The 18902-nt window shown below is 38.8% G+C and overlaps 1 protein-coding gene and 1 long non-coding RNA gene across 4 annotated transcripts in view; one reads left to right on the forward strand and one right to left on the reverse strand.

The window, feature by feature from the left end:
• The window catches only part of FBXO38 (F-box protein 38), a 59364-nt gene extending 41257 nt beyond the window's left edge, over positions 1-18107 (reverse strand). For 2 of the 3 annotated variants that reach the window (XM_011985402.1, XM_011985401.1), the window contains exons 1-3: positions 18004-18107; positions 6602-6792; positions 2391-2524 (exon numbers count right to left, since the gene is read on the reverse strand). In XM_011985402.1, coding sequence (XP_011840792.1) covers positions 2391-2524; positions 6602-6729 — 262 coding nt within the window. In that variant the 5' untranslated portion in view covers positions 6730-6792; positions 18004-18107. Of the gene's footprint in view, positions 1-2390; positions 2525-6601; positions 6793-16932; positions 17278-18003 lie in introns of those variants that run through there. The other variant, XM_011985400.1, reaches the window with a different exon arrangement.
• An 87-nt stretch (positions 18108-18194) lies between these two features.
• LOC105543458 overlaps positions 18195-18902 on the forward strand; it is a 66200-nt gene continuing 65492 nt past the window's right edge. The window contains exon 1 of the long non-coding RNA XR_001006621.1: positions 18195-18521. This is a non-coding gene — a long non-coding RNA (uncharacterized LOC105543458). The remainder of the gene's footprint in view (positions 18522-18902) is intronic.

Raw genomic sequence — 18902 nt, forward strand, 5'->3', positions numbered from 1 at the left:
TTTTAATGAAAGTGGTCAGAAAGCCAACTGTCTGCTTATTAATGACAAATAAAAATATTAACTGTCAAGAATAAAAAGTAGGCCCCAAATATTTAAGTCTTACATACTTTTTTGAAAGCTGTTTTATTTGTAAGTTATCTCATTTAACATGTAAAGTCCAGACATATTAACTTCAGTATCACAAAAGTGAAGAGTAAGGAGAGACTAGAGATTACTTGGTCTCTAATTATAATAACAATTCTTATAACTTTCTTGTATAGTAACTTTTAATTACTGAACAATTCAATGTGTTAATCATTTTGTTTTTTCATTTATTCTCACGACCAAATCAGAAAGGTTATCACCCCATCTAACAAGCATAAAAAATGAAGTTGAGAGAGTTTAAGAGCTTCCAAATGGCAGTGCTGGAATCTAAAACCAAGTGTAACCTCTGCAATGTTTATCCTCTTTTGTCACATATGTTGCCTACCACGAGAGAAATGGGGAAAGTTCTACCTTCTTTACAGAGATGGAGTGAGAATCCGAAGAGATCACATACATAAACCATAAAGTACTATTATATAAAGAATCTGGGTTAAACGCCAGAGAACTGGTCAGGGTGGCATTAGTGAGCAAGGTTAGTGTGATCTGATCCTAGGCTAGAGACTGTTTGCTTCAACTCTCTTTTACATTCATTGCAAAGATGGGAAGCCTTGGGCTCACAGGTTATTTATCACAGCCTAAAAGTCAGCAACATGCAGTCAAATTCTTCTCTAATTGGTAAGCGGTAGTAATGTTAATGCTAAGACTGTATCACATGGGAGTTCTGCCATCCTGCCTTTATATACTGTATTAATCCCATCTTCAGAATTCCCACTGGCCTAACCTTTGCAAAAGCAAAACTAATATAAGGAATAAGACGATCGTTTTCACACTGCCCTAATTTTTTTTCTTTCCTGATATAAAGGATCATTCTGAAACAAGATGAGATGAATCTTTTACCCTTAGAATGGCTTTTATTAAATATTTGAAAGCAACCACGGTTTGCCTCCCACAAACCTATTAATCAGTTCCAGCCTCAGGTCTTTGCAATGTTCTTTATAAGAAAGTATATATTGGGGCCGGGTGCGCTGGCTCCCGCCTGTAATCCCAGCACTTTGGAAGACTGACACAGGCAGATCACAAGGTCAGGAGACCAAGACCATCCTGGTGAACACGGTGAAACCCTGTCTCTACTAAAAATACAAAAAATTAGCAGGACGTGGTGGTGGGTGCCTGTAGTCCCAGCTACTTGGGAGGCTGAGGCAGAAGAATGGCATGAACCTGGGAAGCGGAACTTGCAGTGAGCGAAGATCGCACCACTGTACTCTGGCCTGGGCAACAGAGCAAGACTCCATCTCAAAAAAAAAAAAAAAAAAGTATATATTGGTAACTACTATGGCCAACTGATAAGAGTTAGCAACTGATCTGATGACTCTCTTGAAAGGATGTAGCACCCACCTGCACAATTCCAGTATTCCAGAGCTAACCTGTTTTGTTCTACAGAACAGAACAAGACAATTATCTCCTCCAGCCCTTCACTTCTATTAAGGCTTTTTTTTATTTTTTATTTTTTAGTCCCCTCTCAGTCTTATACCATTTTCAAAGTCTCATAATCTGGACATCATAGAAAAAGGATGACTTTACAAGACAGATTCATAATTGCAAAACAAGAGTAACTACATTGTACCAATTAATGGATTGGCATTAAGTGAAAAGAAGCTTTTAATTGCCTTTTATTTTAACTCCTTCCTTTCAAGTATGCCTTGCTTAGCTAAAGCCATTAACTTTCTTTTCAGGTGGTCTCTTCAACTGGGAACAATTTGTAGTGGTTAGGAAGCTAACTCTGAGTTCTTTACCTGTAAGCTCGGTCAGTGCCTTATTCGAGAATCTCCAAGACCTACTATAGGCCATTTAAAGAAATTGGAGTTCTGCGGTCTATTTTACAAAAATGGCAAGTATTTATTTAATTAAAGGGTACAGTTTAGTTGTAGAGGAAATCTATGATGAAAACTGTTACCATTCAATGGAAAACCCGCATCAGAGAGTAAAGGACACACACGGTCTAATGTGATATACATATACTCCATTAACCAAAGGCTCATGTTCTCCAATCACATATGTGTGTGGAACAGGCTGATATAGTTACTTAAGGACAGGAAATGAAAAGAGCAGACTATTAAAACAATAAAGCCTCAGGTAAAACGCATTTTACAAACCTAAAACCCAACACGAATAATTTAAACAAAATCTTGCCTCCCTACGAGGTGACCTAGATTGCCTTTTTCAAGACAACAAGTAACTTTTTATGAAACCATTGTTACTACTTTCCAGTAGGACACTACTGTACTTTACAGACTAAATCCACTTACCACTTGGCATGTATTCCCACCACCGCCCTGCACAGAGATCTACAACTCTCACAACTCGCAGATACAGGGTCACTGCTTCCTTTAGCTTCCGGGAAAGACATTCCATACACATGATATCCTGCAGAGGGAGGTACCTTTGTGAGAGAAAGAAACTCATATTTATCAAGTGGGCAAGTATCACCCCTCACCAATAAGTTATTTTTTTTTCCTTCTTCCAATCTCCTACCACTCAAATGAAATAAGATCTTCAGACAGAGATTCAAAGCTAACATGCATATATGGTCATATATGGTCATACAGCTTTTTACTAGAAAGATAAGTCAGCAAATACTTGAGTATCCAAATAAGGTACTGAGCTCCCTCCACAGGTCATTTGATAAAACCTGCCTTTCTTCTTTTGAGTTTTCAAGGACAAAGAAAATCTAAAAACAAACCAAAAAAAAAAAAAAAAAGAAAAGAAGAAAAAAAATAAGTGCTTTTCAAGATGTGATGAGAAAGGAACCTGAGAAAGATCAGAGAGAATTACTCATTTTGAACATGGGCAATATTATTGCATATCTTTTACAGAATCTACTTCCTGTAAGGACACTTTGCTCCCTCTCAACTCCACCCTCCTGCTCCTGCAAACTCTACTATCTTCTCCACCAACAAATACGTATGCTAGCCATATAGTACACAATTTCTTTTCCCAGATTTTTTTTTTTTTTTACCTTTAAGGTCACATACACTGATAAAAGTATTGCATAAGTATTAAGACACCTCATCTGAATTACAACTTCCTCTTTTCCATTCTTCTTTATTATCTTTTCCTGAAACTTTCAATTAACCCTGACTTTTGTTCTGTTATATATTCTGAAAGGTCTATTTTTCTCTCTTAAGACCCCTCCACACACACTTAATTAAATTTTTTGAAAAGTTAAAGCTACCTTTACCTACTGAACCTGTATTGCATCACACTCCACTCATTGTTTCACAACAACCTTAAGCGGTAACTAGCTGGTTCCTGTTTGTCATACAGCTCTCTCCCAGTCCTTTTTCTCCCCCTCTCTGACCTGCTGTGTTCCCTACCCATCTCTGGCTGTTAATTTTAGCCAATGAGAAGCACCAGCTGGAGGGCTGCAGGTGGCAATGCTGCCTTTCTACTGCTGCTAATCCCGTAGATGAATTCTTCATCATCCCTTACTTGTTCCGTAAACTCCACCTACACCTCTGTAAATAGTCCCTTCATTAAATTATCTTCAAATTCCAGGTAAGTGTATTTTCTGTTATCTGTTGGCACTTCACTGACATAGTATACACTATTATTACTTCATTTTACAAGTGCTGAAATTAGCTCAGAAGAATTAAACCTGCAAAATGTCACATGGCTAGGTAAGAGGGCGAAAGGGTCAGGAATGGCAACACAGTTTTGTTTGACACTATCTGAAAGAAAAGTCCACATATGCCCGTTGAATATTCATCTGATCCATTTTTTTTCTACTTCTTGTCCCTCTTCTTATCCCTTTAAAATGATTTAAATCAAATCTTATACAAAATAAAGCATTACTGCTAGCCATAACTTAATTTAGTCTCTATAACTTAGATTATAAGTAGAATTTTTCAGAAACATGACAACACATTTTATAAACAATGAAAAACATTAAATTTGCTTTCTTAATTAATTTTGCCACTGTAATATTTTTCTCCTAAATATTGTTATCCAACGTATTTGCCTAGGTTAAATTTATACTCCCTTTAAATACAAACAGATGAATAATCACAAAATCAAGATTATTTTACATCATATTTTCCCTAAGAAGTAACATGTCTTTTCTTCATAGTTACATAGTCAAAGGACTAGAGTTCTGAAGACAGATCAAATATAACACTTTAGAAAAGAGAGCATAGCAGGGACAGCAAAGATTAGGTTTCTTGTAAGGAAAGCCATAGTTTTTCTTGTTTTATGAAGACATGTTAAGTAGTTACTACACCACCACAATGAGTCCTCAAATCAAAATTTTGGAAGACTAAAAATGAAACAAAATTTAGTTTGTTTTCAGAATAAATACATGAAGTTCAAGAACTAAGTTCATGGTTCTTTCTACATGCTGTCAAATGCTCTGTTTTCTTCATTGTAACTACCATTATATCTTGACTTGATTCCACCCCTTCCATTTGAATATTCTGTTTGAACTGCACAACGTTATCTATTTTCAGTTTAGATTATGGTCCAGTGGCCAGGTGTGGTGGCTTATGCATGTAATTCCAGCACTTTGGGAGGCCAAAATGGGAGGATTGCTTGAGGCCAGAAGTTAAGACCAATCTAGGCAACAAATCAAGATCCCGACTCTATGAAAAAATAAAAAAATTAGCCAAGCACAGTGGTGTGTGCCCCTAAGGCAAAAGGATAGCTTAAGCCCAGGAGTTCAAGGTTGCAGTGAGCCATGATCATACCCTGCACTCCAGCCAGAGTGAGACTCTGTCTCAAAAAAATACACATACATAACACATGGTCCAATTTTTTCCTAGCATTATCCAACTTTATCCCTAGATGCAATTTTACCTATGCTTTCTTAAAGAATTCTGAAGGATTTATTGTTTAATTCACTGATCCACTTTGAATTTAGCTGTAAGATATGAGATAAAAATGCGCTTTTATTTTTTTCTCCAAATGGTTTGTAGGTTGAGACATTGTTGCTGAATAGTCCACCCAGCTTTTCCTCACTGATGTGAATACAACCTTGTCATAAACTAGATCTCCACATGTATTTGAATGGAGCCTATATTTGTCTCATTTACCCAACTGTCTGGCTTTCTTTTCCAAAACATTTTAGAATGTAATTGAACATCTGGTAGTTGTAAGACTCTTTTTCTGAAAATTTTTGGCTATTCTGACAGACTTTTTTTCTGCCAGATGAAAGTTAGTATCATTTTGTTTTGTTAAAAAAAAAATCTACCATTTTTAATTTGGTCTTCTAATCCCAGACAGAACTGAACTAGCAAAAACTACAATGTGTCACATAATAACAAACTGCAGGAAATAATGACATAGACATTTATATTAGAAAAAAAATACAGTGCCTAGGATCTCCTAAAATAACTGTTCTTGCTATTTTAAAAGTTCATAATCTGCAAATATTCATTTACAGAAATTCAAAACATTCTTAAGAACTTCAAATAAAGAAATTTTTCATAGGTAAACAACCTAAAATAATGGAAAATCCAGATGCTTAGAGAAGTTAATTCCAACTATAATTGCAGAAAACAGAAAAACTGAAACCAATCTAGATGTCAGACAAGGGAAATGATAAGTACCATGTTATTTATACATTCTATAGAATAGTAAGCAGTAAAAAAAAAAAATTATGAAGACCATGTAGCAATATGAAGAGAGGCAGAATAACCATTAACATTTACCAAGCATTTATGCTTTCAGTGTGCTAAGTGTCTAATGCATTATCTCACTGAATCCTAATAATACTGCCATTATGTCTATTATTAGTCTTGAGCTAGCAAATAATGAACCCAGGATTCAAACTCAGATCTCTAATTTCAGAGACAAAGTATGTTAGAATTTGTTTATTTGAATTATATACATAAGGACAATAATTGAAAGAAGAGAGCAGTGGAAACTAGAATGACAGTTTTCCTTCAAAAAAAAAAAAACAGTTGTTATAATGCAGTTTGGGTAAAAATATAATTTTTTTAGAAGTCTTTTTGTGTTGTGCTCATAAAACAACTTTAATGTATGCACTGCATTTAGTTATGATGGGTATTATTTCAGAAAACTTTGTTACAATCACTTACATGTATGTTTCTCACTGAGGGTTGTAGTCAGAAAAAGTCAGAAACACTGCCTTATATTGTGCAGTGTACACACATAGTGCTGTTATAATGCAGTAACAAAAGTCAACAAATCTATTAGTCAATAAAAATTCTAAGAAGTCTAGAAATGTTAACAGTCTAGAGAAAGGCTGTCCAACAGAACTATTTGTGACAAAAGAAGTATTTTCTGTCTATACTCTGTTGTCCTATACACTGTGTCCACTAGCCACATATGGCTACTAAGCATTTGAAATGTACCCAGTGCAACTGACGAACTAAATTTTAAATTTTTACTTAATTGAAATGTAAATGCTGCACGTAACTGGCAGCTACCACATTAGACAGCACTGCCTCAGGGTTTGCTCTTATCCATTCCAGGTAGGTAAGTCAACCAAACACAATCTTACCTAAAAATATGGCAAAGTACTTCATGTGAAAGTTGATTCATATAGTCCTTTGTTTCATCTGCTGTCATTTCTTCTGGAATTTCATTATTCATGATACAGGTTTTCACACTTTTCTTTCGTGGCCCCATTGTTGTGCAGTCTCCAGTATCAAAGAGAAAATCTTCCCTTTTGTTTACTTGAGTTCAAAGTACCTGAAAAGCAAACAGAGAATGAAGTAGTCTAAAAAAACACACCCCCTATTAAAACACAGGTTAAACAATGTTTATCCTCAAACACACACAGACAAAGGTATCATAATGGTACATATCACATTCAAATTAATAAAAACATTAATTTGTTCTGTGCAAAAAGCACAGAACATCTTTTTCTGAAGATGAGTGGAGAATCAACTTCTGAAGATAATGTAAATGTGCATTATTTAGAATGAGCAAAAATCCAGGAATCATGAGTACCGTGTTTTAATTTGTACTGTTGCTTCTTAGCTTATTCACTCAATTTCTCCAAGTATCAATTTCTTCATATGTAACATGTGATCATTAAATGAGGAATCAAAACCTCTTCCAGCTCCAGGAGCTTGTGGTTCTAGGACTGCTTCTAACATAGTAGAAACTAGAGGACATTCTTGGGTTCTAATCTTGATTCTGCCCCCAAATTACTTCTATAAACTTGCAACAATCTTTAAAATTCTTCATTCTCTCACCTATAAAGTCAGGGATTAGATTAGTCATGGACCCCTTTGTGAATCTGATAAAAACCAGAGAACTCCTAAAAAATAAACACAAGCTTATATACAATTTCAGAGAAAGAATGCAACATCCCTTCTCCCTCTCTTGTGAATATTGAGATGGTATTTCACTTTTGTATCACATGCACATTTTGTTTTTAAAATAAGGTTTGGAGAAGGACGAAAACAGAGAGAAAATAGGGGAGAGGGGAGGAACGGAGAGAGAAAGCAGAGAGAAAATGGGTTGCATGAGCACCCAGATGGTTTTTTGTTCTATTGATCAGCATGTGGAGTTAACACCTTGACTGTCAAATTGTCCAGGAATTTTAATAAGGAAAGTTTATAGGAAATACTGGTCTCTTTAACATTAATGGCTTTGTAGATGGAGGAGGCACAGGATGACAACCGAAAAGAGGTGCATTCACATTCATTTAAATATGCCTTGGCACATTTATTTTGAATACTACTTGTATACTCTGGGCCAATGTAAACAAAGAGCCCAGAGGCAAGTGGAGATACATAATCAAATAACCACACAAATGAGCTCAGAATTACACAAGGAGGTAACTGCTACAAAGACAGTAAACACAGTTCTAAAGCCTCATATAACAAACGGGCCAGAGCCACTAATGATTCTCCTAAGGAAAAGACAATTGAGCCGATAACTGAAGGGAGAGCAGGAATTAACACTGCAAAAAGTAGGAAAGAAGAAAAGCATTCTTGGAGCTACACAGGCATGTGCTGGATTCTGCAAAGGAGCTTGGCTCTTTTAAGGAACTGAAATAAAACCAAAGGTATTAGGGTACAGAGGGTGATAAAAAGGGAATGAGATGAGGCTGAACTGCTAGCAGGGGTCTTAATCCTCAATGTGATAGGAAACTCCTAAAGGATCTTAAAAATGAGAGAAGAGCAATACACTTCAAGAACCCAAGCATTCAGGCATCTCAGTAGAAGAAAGGCACCTGGTGGGCAGAGGGTACTTTAAGTACATGCAGTTCCTGGGGTTCTTTTGCCTCAGCAGTAAATGGACACACTACTAGGCTAAGTAAATCTTCATCATTTCTTGTGCCTGTGTGTGTGTGTTCCAGTCTCTTCTTCCCTCACTGAAAGGTTATGTGCTATTTACTTCTTTTTTTTTTTTTTTTTTTTTTTTGAGACGGAGTCTTGCTCTGTAGCCTGGGCTGGAGTGCAGTGGCCGGATCTCAGCTCACTGCAAGCTCCGCCTCCCGGGTTTGTGCCATTCTCCTGCCTCAGCCTCCGGAGTAGCTGGGACTACAGGCGCCCGCCACCTCGCCCGGCTATTTTTTTGTATTTTTAGTAGAGACGGGGTTTCACCGTGTTAGCCAGGATGGTCTCGATCTCCTGACCTCGTGATCCGCCCGTCTCGGCCTCCCAAAGTGCTATTTACTTCTTGAGGCTGTCAGCATGCTTGCCTCTCATACCCCAAACACACACACACACACACACACACACACACACACACACTCTCCCTCATTTGTTGTTTCTAACCAGTATGGCCTGAGAAACTAGACAAATCAATGTGTGTGGACTGGCATCAACAGGTACCTCATAGTGTGAGACTAAAAAATTCTGCAAAAAGTAGGTATATGGGCTATGCTACCCTGAATTTGTGACATGTATCTTAAGTTCTCAGAAGCTTACTCCTACGTTGTCCATCACATTTTGGCTAACAGGCCTCTGGAAAAATAAAGTGCATACTCAGAACTGCCCAAGCTAAAAGAAAAGCTATAAATAAACTCAACTGCTTCTGATTATATTACTGCACACCTTTTCTTGTTTACTGCCCTGCCTGCTCCAAGTGAATTTTTCCATCTTATGATAGCTCCTGAAACCTCTGAGGTTACACTGAACATGTAGTCAACAAATCCAATAGCCTCTTTCCAGTGCTTCCCCATCTGACCCATTTGTATTATGGGACACTGCTGACCACTCCTTTGAAACCATCTCATCCTCTGGCTCCCAAAGTGACATTCTCCATTCTTGTGGTTCCTCTATGACCACTGCTCAGTCTCCTTTGCTAATTCATCCTCGAGCCCTCTTCTCCGTGGGCAATTGTACCCATTCGCAAGGATTTAGCTACTACAAATATATATATATGTGTATATATACACACACACACACACACATACACAAAGAAAAGCAAAAAAAGAAAAAAATTTCCAACTCTACTTCTTACCTCTCCTGAGCTCTGAATTTTATTTCCTCTGCCTATCAGAAATTTTCACGTCAATAACTTGAACATCCTCCAAAAACATTATGTCCAAAATGAACGCTTCATATCACGAACCCTCTCCCTTCCCAAAACAAAATACACAGATATATGCAAATAAACATACCTATTTTCGTAATGTGTTTTACTAAATTCCTGAATTATAAACCTTGAAATCATCCTAAATATATTCTGATTTCTCATTTCCCACAGACAATTGATTGGCTATTCTTATCAATTTTATCTCAGTACAGTTCTTACATCCACTCCCATTAGTTTTGGGAGTTAATAACATTCATGTGCGCTACTGAAATGGCTTCCTAAATGATACCCACCACTGTATCCTCAGGGTCGAGGAAAAGCTTAGCAGACACTATGCCTGCCATAAGTAATTTACTGAATAAATGCTTACTATGGTATACTCCACACTGAAGCCGCAGTTATCTTTTTAAAACAGTCCTCTGATTTATAGTGCTAAGTGAAAAAAGCAAAACACAGACTACATCTAAAGTATGATTCTAACAACAACATAATTTTAAAAATTAAAAAGATTACCCCCCTAAAACTTTTTTTAAAAAAGTATGATAAAAAAGACAAATATACTGTGTCTGCGTACAACATTTTATGAAAGATGACAACAAAACATTAACTGGTAACCTTTGAGGAGTGATAACAGAGGTTTAGGAAAGCAGAAAAGAACTTTTACTTTTCATTTCATATTATTCGCCATCATTTGACATTTTCAGATTGTTTTTAAGAAGTACAATATACATTGCCAAACAAAACAAAACAATCGGCCTGCAAGAAATCCTGCTTCAGAGGATAAAATATTTCCAATCTAATCTAAAAATACCAGATGTTCCAGTCTTATCTTCTTCCAATCCTTACCACTTGCTCTCAGTATACTCACTCTAGCAGACCAGTATCTTCTTCGTTCCCCCAAACCACCATTGGTGTTTCATTCCTAATATGCTTTTAACTCTGATTGGAAATGTCCTTCTCTTCCCTGCTTTGCCTAGAAAACTGCCTGTAAAAATCTAGCTTAAACGTAAGTCCTCCGTAAAAGCTTCCCCTACTCACGCCTTCATTTGAGCTCCCTGTGGGACTTAACATATGCTTCCATAGTAGTTTGTGTAGTGATTTATTAGTCATGTTTCTGCTAAAAAATCTTGCCTCTAGGTGGTAACAAGTCCTTGCTCACAATATACTCTCAAATATCTAACATATGAATATCCATCAGTCTTTCCATTATTCCATATACATCCCATAGGTTCAAGGCTGCTTCTAAAAACCATTTCATGCTCCTATGGGGCGTTTGCTACCACAGCATTCAATGATCTCAGCAACAAACTTATAGCCCAGACAATAATGCAATCAGATTTTACTCCAGTGACACATATAACAGCTACTCTGTAGCATGTAAAAGCCTCAACACGACTATTAACCAGCAAAGACTAATCCACCCACAAATTACCTAGATGCTCAGACTAATCCTCCAGTTGTTATAATTTAGCATGTATTCAGCTTTAAGAATTCTGACAATTCTTCATGGAGATCATGCTCTTGATTCTTTATTCCTTTAATAAAAAGCTTTTTTCTTTTTTTTTAAATCCCTTCTTCCTCCTTTTTCTTCATCAAATTCACACCACCTAATAACATCTTCCTCTGCTGATTCCACCTTTGATTGTTCCTTAGGATTTTACAATGTAGTGCTTTTGTGTGAATTAGATTTAGTAGCCTTAGTGCACAAATTATACTTGAATTTTTAGACTAAATACCCAGAACCTTAAACGTCATTGCATTTATAAAACTCCACTTATTGAGAATTAAAAAATATTTACTCACAGAGATGTTATACAATATTACACTGAGGTTAGATCTCCAGGAAGCTGACAAAAACCTTAACCTACAGTATCCTTTAACACTAACTAGCAAAAAGCCTAAATTTTAAATTAGCAGGACTGACAAAATTTTAGATGAAACGATTCATATTTTTTACATCATGGCTAGAATTGAAGACTTAGGTCTTTTAGTTCTTACTTGGCAGGTGGAATAGTGATGCCCCTGCCCTAAGTCTATCATGGGGAAGGGACTTGTGGAGATGAACACTAGGGTAAAGGAAAAGATCTTTATCTTATATATAGGAGGCTGACAGGACTTACAGCCAGGAGAAATCTACCAGTCCTCTCAAGTTCAAGTAGATGTCTGAAAATGTTCAGGAGATAAAAAGCTTCCTCAGTCAACAAATTTTATTTTCCCCCACCCTTACTCAGTCTTGATAATTGATAAAGGACAATAAAGTTGCTTCAGCTAAAGTTGGCTTCATCTTCATTTAAGTGAAATACCCAGCTGGGCTATGCTGAGCATTTCATCTCAGGTACTGATGAATAGGGGCCTGGTTTCCCTATATGAGAAAGAAAACATGAAATTCACACAAACTCCCAAGTAAGTGGTGATGCTATCATTTTTTTTTCTTTTTCGAGAGACGGAGTCTCGCTGTGTCACCCAGGCTGGAGTGCAATGGCGCGATCTTGGCTCACTGCAACCTCCGCCTCCTGGGTTGAAGCAATTCTTCCACCTCAGCCTCCCGAGTAGCTGGGACTACACGCATGTACCACCACATTCGGCTAATTTTTGTATTTTTAGTAGAGACGGGGTTTCACCATGTTGGCCAGACTGCTATCAAACTCCTGACCTCAAGTGATCTGCCCGTCTCGGCCTCCCAAAGTGCTGGCATTACAGGCGTGAGTCAGTATGCCCGGCTGGTATCCCTTTTTAATGTGCACCCTTTCTCTTATTCGCTTTTTAGTTGGAAGAGGAACCAAATCAAGTGAGGAGAAAATTGCCATCACTAGTCTTGTGTTCTTTTCTCACTCCTACCTCCAAAATACCACTTGCCACTAAACACCCTGCCTTCAATTCACTTGAGAAACTCAACAAGGCAGAGAAGGTACAAAGCAGTAGCAGGTTAAAAAAAGAGTAAGGAGGGGAAAGTCCAGTTACTGGCAGCATTAGAGAAAGATGAGTTGGAGGGAGTCTTGCAGAGAAGTCATGGAGCATGAGGGACAGGTGAGTACAGGTATACCTTAATTGTGTTTCACTTTATTGGGCTTCAAAGATAATGTGTCTTTCACAAATTGAAGGTTTGTGGAAACACTGCGTCAAGCAAGTTTATTGGTGCCTTTTTCCAGCAGCACGTGCTCACTTCATGTCTCTGTGTCACATTTTGGTAATTCTCACAATATTTCATATCCTTTCATTATTATTACATGTGTTATGGTGATCTATGATCAGTGATTTTTGATGTTACTACTTTAATTGTTTTGGAGGTACCACAAACCATGCTATATAAGATGGCAAACTTGACTAATAAATATGGTGTCGTTCTAACTGCTCCACTGGCTAGCTGTTCTCCTATCTCTGTCCCTCTCCTTAGGCCTCCCTATTTCCTGAGACACAACGATATTGAAATTAGACCAATTAAGAACTCTACAATGGCCTCTAAGTGCTCAAGTGAAAGGAAGAGTTGAACATCTCTCACTTTAAATCAAAAGCAAGAAATGACTAACCTTAGTGAGGAAGTCATGTTGAAAACCAAGACAGACCAAAACCTAGGCTTCTTGTGCCAAACATTAGCTAAGTTGTGAACACAAAGAAAAAGTTCTTGAGAAAACTACAAGTGTTACTCCAGTGAATAAACAAATGATAAGAAAGCAAGACAGCCTATTGCTGATATACAGAATGTCTGAGTTGTAAGGATAGAAGTTCAAACCAGCCACATTCCCTAAGCCAAAGCCTAATTCAGAGTAAGGCCCTAGGTCTCCACAATTCTGCGAAGGCCGAGAGAGGTGAGGAAGCTTTAGAAGAAAAGTTGAAAGCTAGCAGAGGGTGGTTCATGAGCTTATGGAAAGAAGTTGTCTCCACAACAGACAAGCACAAGGTGGAGCAGCAAATGTTGATGGAGAAGCTGCAAGTTATCCAAAAGATCGACCTTTGATAACGGCTGAAAGGAGCTACAGTACACAACAGATTTTCAGTATGTACAGCCTTCCATTGGAATAATATTCCATATCAGATTTTCACTGCTAGGGAGAAGTAAATGCCTAACTTCAAAGGACAGGCTGATTATCTTGTTAGAGAATGCAGCTGGTGACATGAAGTTGAAGCCAATGCTTACTAACCATTCTGAAAATCGTAGGGCCCTTCAGAATGATGTTACATCTATTCTGCCTGTGCTCTACAAAAGGAACAACAAAGCCTGGATGACAGCACATCTGTTTACAGCATAGCATACTAAATACTTTAAGACTTCTACTAAGATCTACTCCTCAGAAAAGTTTCCTTTCAAAATCTTACTGTTCATTGACAATGGACCTAGTCATCTAAGAGGTCCCTTAGAGATATACAAGGAGATTAATATTGTTTCCATGCCTGCTAACACAATATCCATTCGGCAGCTAATAGATCAAGAACTTTCAACTTTCAAATCATATTATTTAAGAAACAAATTTCCTGGCTGGGCGTGGTGGCTCACACCTATAATCCCAGCACTTTGGGAGGCCGAGGCAGGCGGATTACAAGGTCAGGAGTTTGAGACCAGTCTGGCCAACATAGTGAAACCCCATCTCTACTAAAAATACAAAAATTAGCTGGGTGTGGTGGCACGTGCCTGTAATCCCAGCTACTCAGGAGGCTGAGGCAGGAGAATTGCTTGAACCAGGGTGTCAGTGGTTGCAGTGAGCGAAGATCGCACCACTGCACTCGAGCCTGGTAACAGAGCTAGATTCTGTCTCAAAAAAATAAAAAAGGAAGAAATTTCCTAAGGCTATAGCTGCTATAGACTGTGATTCCTCTGATGGATATGGGCAAACTAAATCAAAATCTTGTGGAAAGGATATATTAATAGCTTAATAGAAGCTATTAAGAATGCCTGTGACTCATGGGAGGAGGTCAAAATATCAACATTAACAAGAGTTTGGAATCCAGTCCTCATGGATGACTCTGAGGAATTCAAGACTTCTGTGGTTATAGAAGGAGCAGGATTAAAATAAAAAACAACAAAAGACTTCAGTGGAGGAAGTTGTTGCAGATGTGGAACTATAATCGGATGGACAGCCTGAAGATGTGACTGAATTGCTGCAATCTCATGATAAAACTTGAACAGATGAGAGGTTGCTTCTTACAGATGAACAAAGAAAGTGGTTTGTTGAGATGAAATCTACTTCTAGTGAAGATGCTGTAAACATTATTGAAATGACAACAAAGGATTTAGAATACTACATCAACTCAGTTGATAGGGCAGCGCCAGGGTTTGAGAGGATTGAGTCTAATTTTGAAAGAAATTCTACTGTGAGTAAAATGCTATCATACATCGCATGCTACAACAAAATATTTCTTAAAAGGAAGAGCCAATCAATGAGGCAAACTTCACTGTTGTCCTAAGAAACTGCCAAGCCACCCCAGTGTTCAGCAACCACCACCCTGATCAGTCAGCAGCCATCAAGACAGAGACAAGACCTTCCATCAACAAAAATATTATGACTCGCTGTAGGCTCAGATTGATTGTTAGCATTTTTTAAAATCAAGTACTTTAAAATTATGGCATATACATTAGTTTAGATATAATGCTGTTACACACTTAATAGATTATACTACATTGTAAAATATAACTTCTGTAAACACAGGGAAACCAAAAAATTTGTGACTTGCTTTATTGCAGTAGTCTGGAACCAAAGCTGCAGTATCTCTGAGCTATGCCTGCATAAATAAGGAGGAGAGTGTTATATATAAAGACTATACTTTGCAGTACCAGGTGTTACCTATAGGCTTAGCAACTTCTAGACCCTCAGACTCTGAACCTTAAGGAAATGTCAGAAATGACAGAATCATAGAATCCCAGAATGTTAAAAGTTGAAGAGGACCTGAAAGACTACTTAATCACACAGTTCTCAATTTTTTGTGGGTCACAAACCCATCTGAGAATATGATGAAAGTGGCACATCTATTTTCCAGACTCGTGCAAGCAGAAATACATACACGATTTCAGGGGGTTCATATTCACAGACATCGGAGGTCATCCAGTGATCCCGAATTTTTAAGATGAACAAACAGAACCAGAGAGGATAAGGTGACAAATCACTTGCCCAAGATTAAATAGTGTCAATGTTCAGGCTGGGATACAGACTTCCCAGGTTACACTAAACATCCTATCATCAAGTCAGTCCTCTGCCACCGTGGCTGTCTTCCGGCATTCCAGAGCAATGCCCCAGTGCTTGGAGAAAGGCTTCTAGATGCTCTGATAGAACTGCATCTGACCATACCCTACTACACAAATTAGGGTTTATGGTCCATTTAATTTAGGCTCCCACACAGTGGTCTATGGGCACCTTAGGTATATTACAGTCATTCTGTGGCTGCCTGCTTAGCTGACCTTAGCCACAGGAAGCATTACTTTTGTCTTGGTGTTGCAAGCACATTCTTAAACCAGAGTTGTTTCCAAAAAGTGTTCTCCTCCTATCTTGTCAATTCAAATCTCCTTCCCACCCAAACTTAAATTACTTTTATCCTCATGAAAAATACCCACCTCTCACTTAAAATTTCCCAATATTCTCAATGATCCTATCTGGTCAAGGGCTTCCCGGCTCTTCAAGTTTCTCATGCCTTTCTTTTGGTTTCTATTGGTTTCAGCTTGCTCATATCAAAGTAATCTTGCATATCACTTAATTTGCCCTCACAGATCTTAACTGACATCATAGACTATCTAGTGTATCTACTGACTAGGACAGCCTCTCGTCTAAGGAAATACCACACCACATCCAGGAAACTGCTCAGATAAAAACCACACACGAACAAAACAAAACAAAAACCCCCCACAGGATTATGGTGCTGAAAAAGGCCTAGAAATCATCCAGTCCAACCCTTCGTTTTACAGATAAGGAAAGTGAGACCTAGAGACGTTAGATGTCTTATCCAAAGTCACAGAGGCAGAATGTACCAGTGTGAAGCAGGGATCCAGGTCTTCAACTCCTTTTTAATTTTATTTCACTATACCACCTTATTTCATTTTAGTATACTACCAATTTTACTTCACTATATCACCCTACCTTACAGGAATCTAGCTGTTCCTTTTTCTCCTCTACTATGCATTAGTATCTGTTTGACTAAATATAAAGAGTGTACCTCTGGGCACACAGCCATTTAAAGAAAGAGGCACACAAAACTCTACATTCTTTACCCAAGGAGGATATCAGAATTACAGCATCACACATTTTAAAGAGGGGAAAGAAGGCTTACAGATAATCTAAAATGTTAATTCCCAAAATGAAAGTTAAAAATCACAAGCGGATTTTTTTCAGTCTATGCCTATGTAACACATACCCTCCAAACTGGACCTCCTCCCTCCCTGAGAAAATCATGGCTTTATAGAACTATTAATTTATCCTTCACTTGTGCTGGGGGAATGGGCAAGGGGATGAAAAACCAGTGATCTAATCCAACGTCTTCCTTTGGCTGATAAAAAAAAATTTCAAGTTCAGAAAGAGGAAGGGATTTGGCTAAAGTAAACCATCAAGTTAACAGAAACTTTGGAACAAAAATTAAGGTCTCCTGTTTTTCACTTTGTAGTGGTTTACACTGTTGGTTTAGGTGTATAAAACAAAGTTTTCTGGACAGAGCTTCTCACTGCACAGGAACCTTCCTAAGTGCCCAGATGCCCTTGGCCAGCTTGGTGTCTGCAAAGAAACACGGTAGACATCTCTTAGTCAAATTCTGGATGTGCAGAGTGCAGGGAGAACATGCTTTTCAGGTCCGTAAAGGCTCCATAAAAGGGGAGTTAAGAATCTGATTTCCACAGCTAGGGCACGGACATCAAAGGCATCCAACACAGATAAGCAAACTGCAGCACAGAAAGGCTAATGGACCTAGACAAGGTCACACAGTGTGTAGGTGGAAGGGGTAAAACTAGAATTCAGGGATCCTGATACTCAGGCGTGGCAGCCTCTCAAAGATGTGTTCACTGCTTCCTGCTCACGGACATCCCCTCAGTACTCTGAACACGGGCCTCCTTCACTTCACAGGCCGAAACAGCGACTTAACATTAAAATCATGAAATTCGTGACGCCCGGAGTGGGAGACAGTCACAGAAGCTGTCCAGTGCAACACCCTCAGACATTTGATTGAGGAAACTGGGGCCCAGAGAGGGTTCTTTAGGCTGGATTTTGGGGCCAGGCAGAGGAGCAGGCAAACCCCGCAAGCACGGCCTAGAAGGCCAGGAACTACAAATTCAACCCCTGATCTCTCAGGGAGCTCTAGGCCCGAAGGGGGCCAGAGGCCGAGCTTAAGCGGTCGGAAGTTCCAGAACCCCCATCCAGCTACCTCAGCCCTGCCACACGCACTCCTGGCTTTGCCACCCCGCTCCCGGTCCCCAGGCCCACTCAGCCGCCGCCTCACCTACGCCGACCCTCCGTCTGTTATTGTGGTTGAGAGGGAGGGACGCTACAGACACTTCCCCGGCCCCCACTGCTGAGGCACTTCCGCTTCCGCCGCCGCTCGCACATTTCCGGAGTGTCGTCATCCGGGGCTGGACCATCAACCCGTGTCCATATTATGTGTGTAAAGAAGCATCGAAGCGCGGCAGCCATGTTCAGCGTGGCATTTCGGAAGGCTTAGGAGGTGCTGGTCTTTCACGTGACACTAAAGCGCCATGCCGGAAGCACTGAGTCTGATGCGCCGGAACCAGTTTCCACCGTGTGGTTTGGTCTTGATTTCCACTGGTTCTCTGGGGTCTTGGATACCCTCCGGACCTCACCTTTGCCATTTGCGAAGTAGATAGGTTCCAATAGAGATTTTACCAAAATCATTCAACTGAAAATAGGTAACTTTTTGTTTTGAAAGGAAGGACGGGGGCGCGGTTAAAGATGTTAATCTTAAGTCATCCCTTCTGTGATTTCGGGACATTGTCTTTGCACGTAAGTAATAGTATTTTACAGTCCAAAGGAATTTCACATGAGTGTCATTAAAAACTCTACACGACTCTGACATGTAGGCAAGGATCAACTTAATCACCTTTTTTGTTGTTTAATGGATAAGGAATTGTCTTCAGAGAGTGTAATTGACTTGCACAATGTCGCACAGATGGACTGAAATTGAGATTTTTACCTTTTACATCCTGTGTTATTGACCTTATATACATGTAATTAATATGGGCTGAAATCGCTAGATTTAAATAGATACAAATACTTCTTAGGAAAGTTAGTGTGCATTAAAGCCATGTAAGATACGATTTGACAAGACGTAGCATTGACTAGGCTATTCTGCTGGAGAAGAAAAAGCTAAAGAAGGCTTGGGAA

The sequence above is a fragment of the Mandrillus leucophaeus genome, unplaced genomic scaffold (assembly GCF_000951045.1).
Source record: "Mandrillus leucophaeus isolate KB7577 unplaced genomic scaffold, Mleu.le_1.0 Scaffold282, whole genome shotgun sequence".
NCBI classification, from domain to species: domain Eukaryota; kingdom Metazoa; phylum Chordata; class Mammalia; order Primates; family Cercopithecidae; genus Mandrillus; species Mandrillus leucophaeus.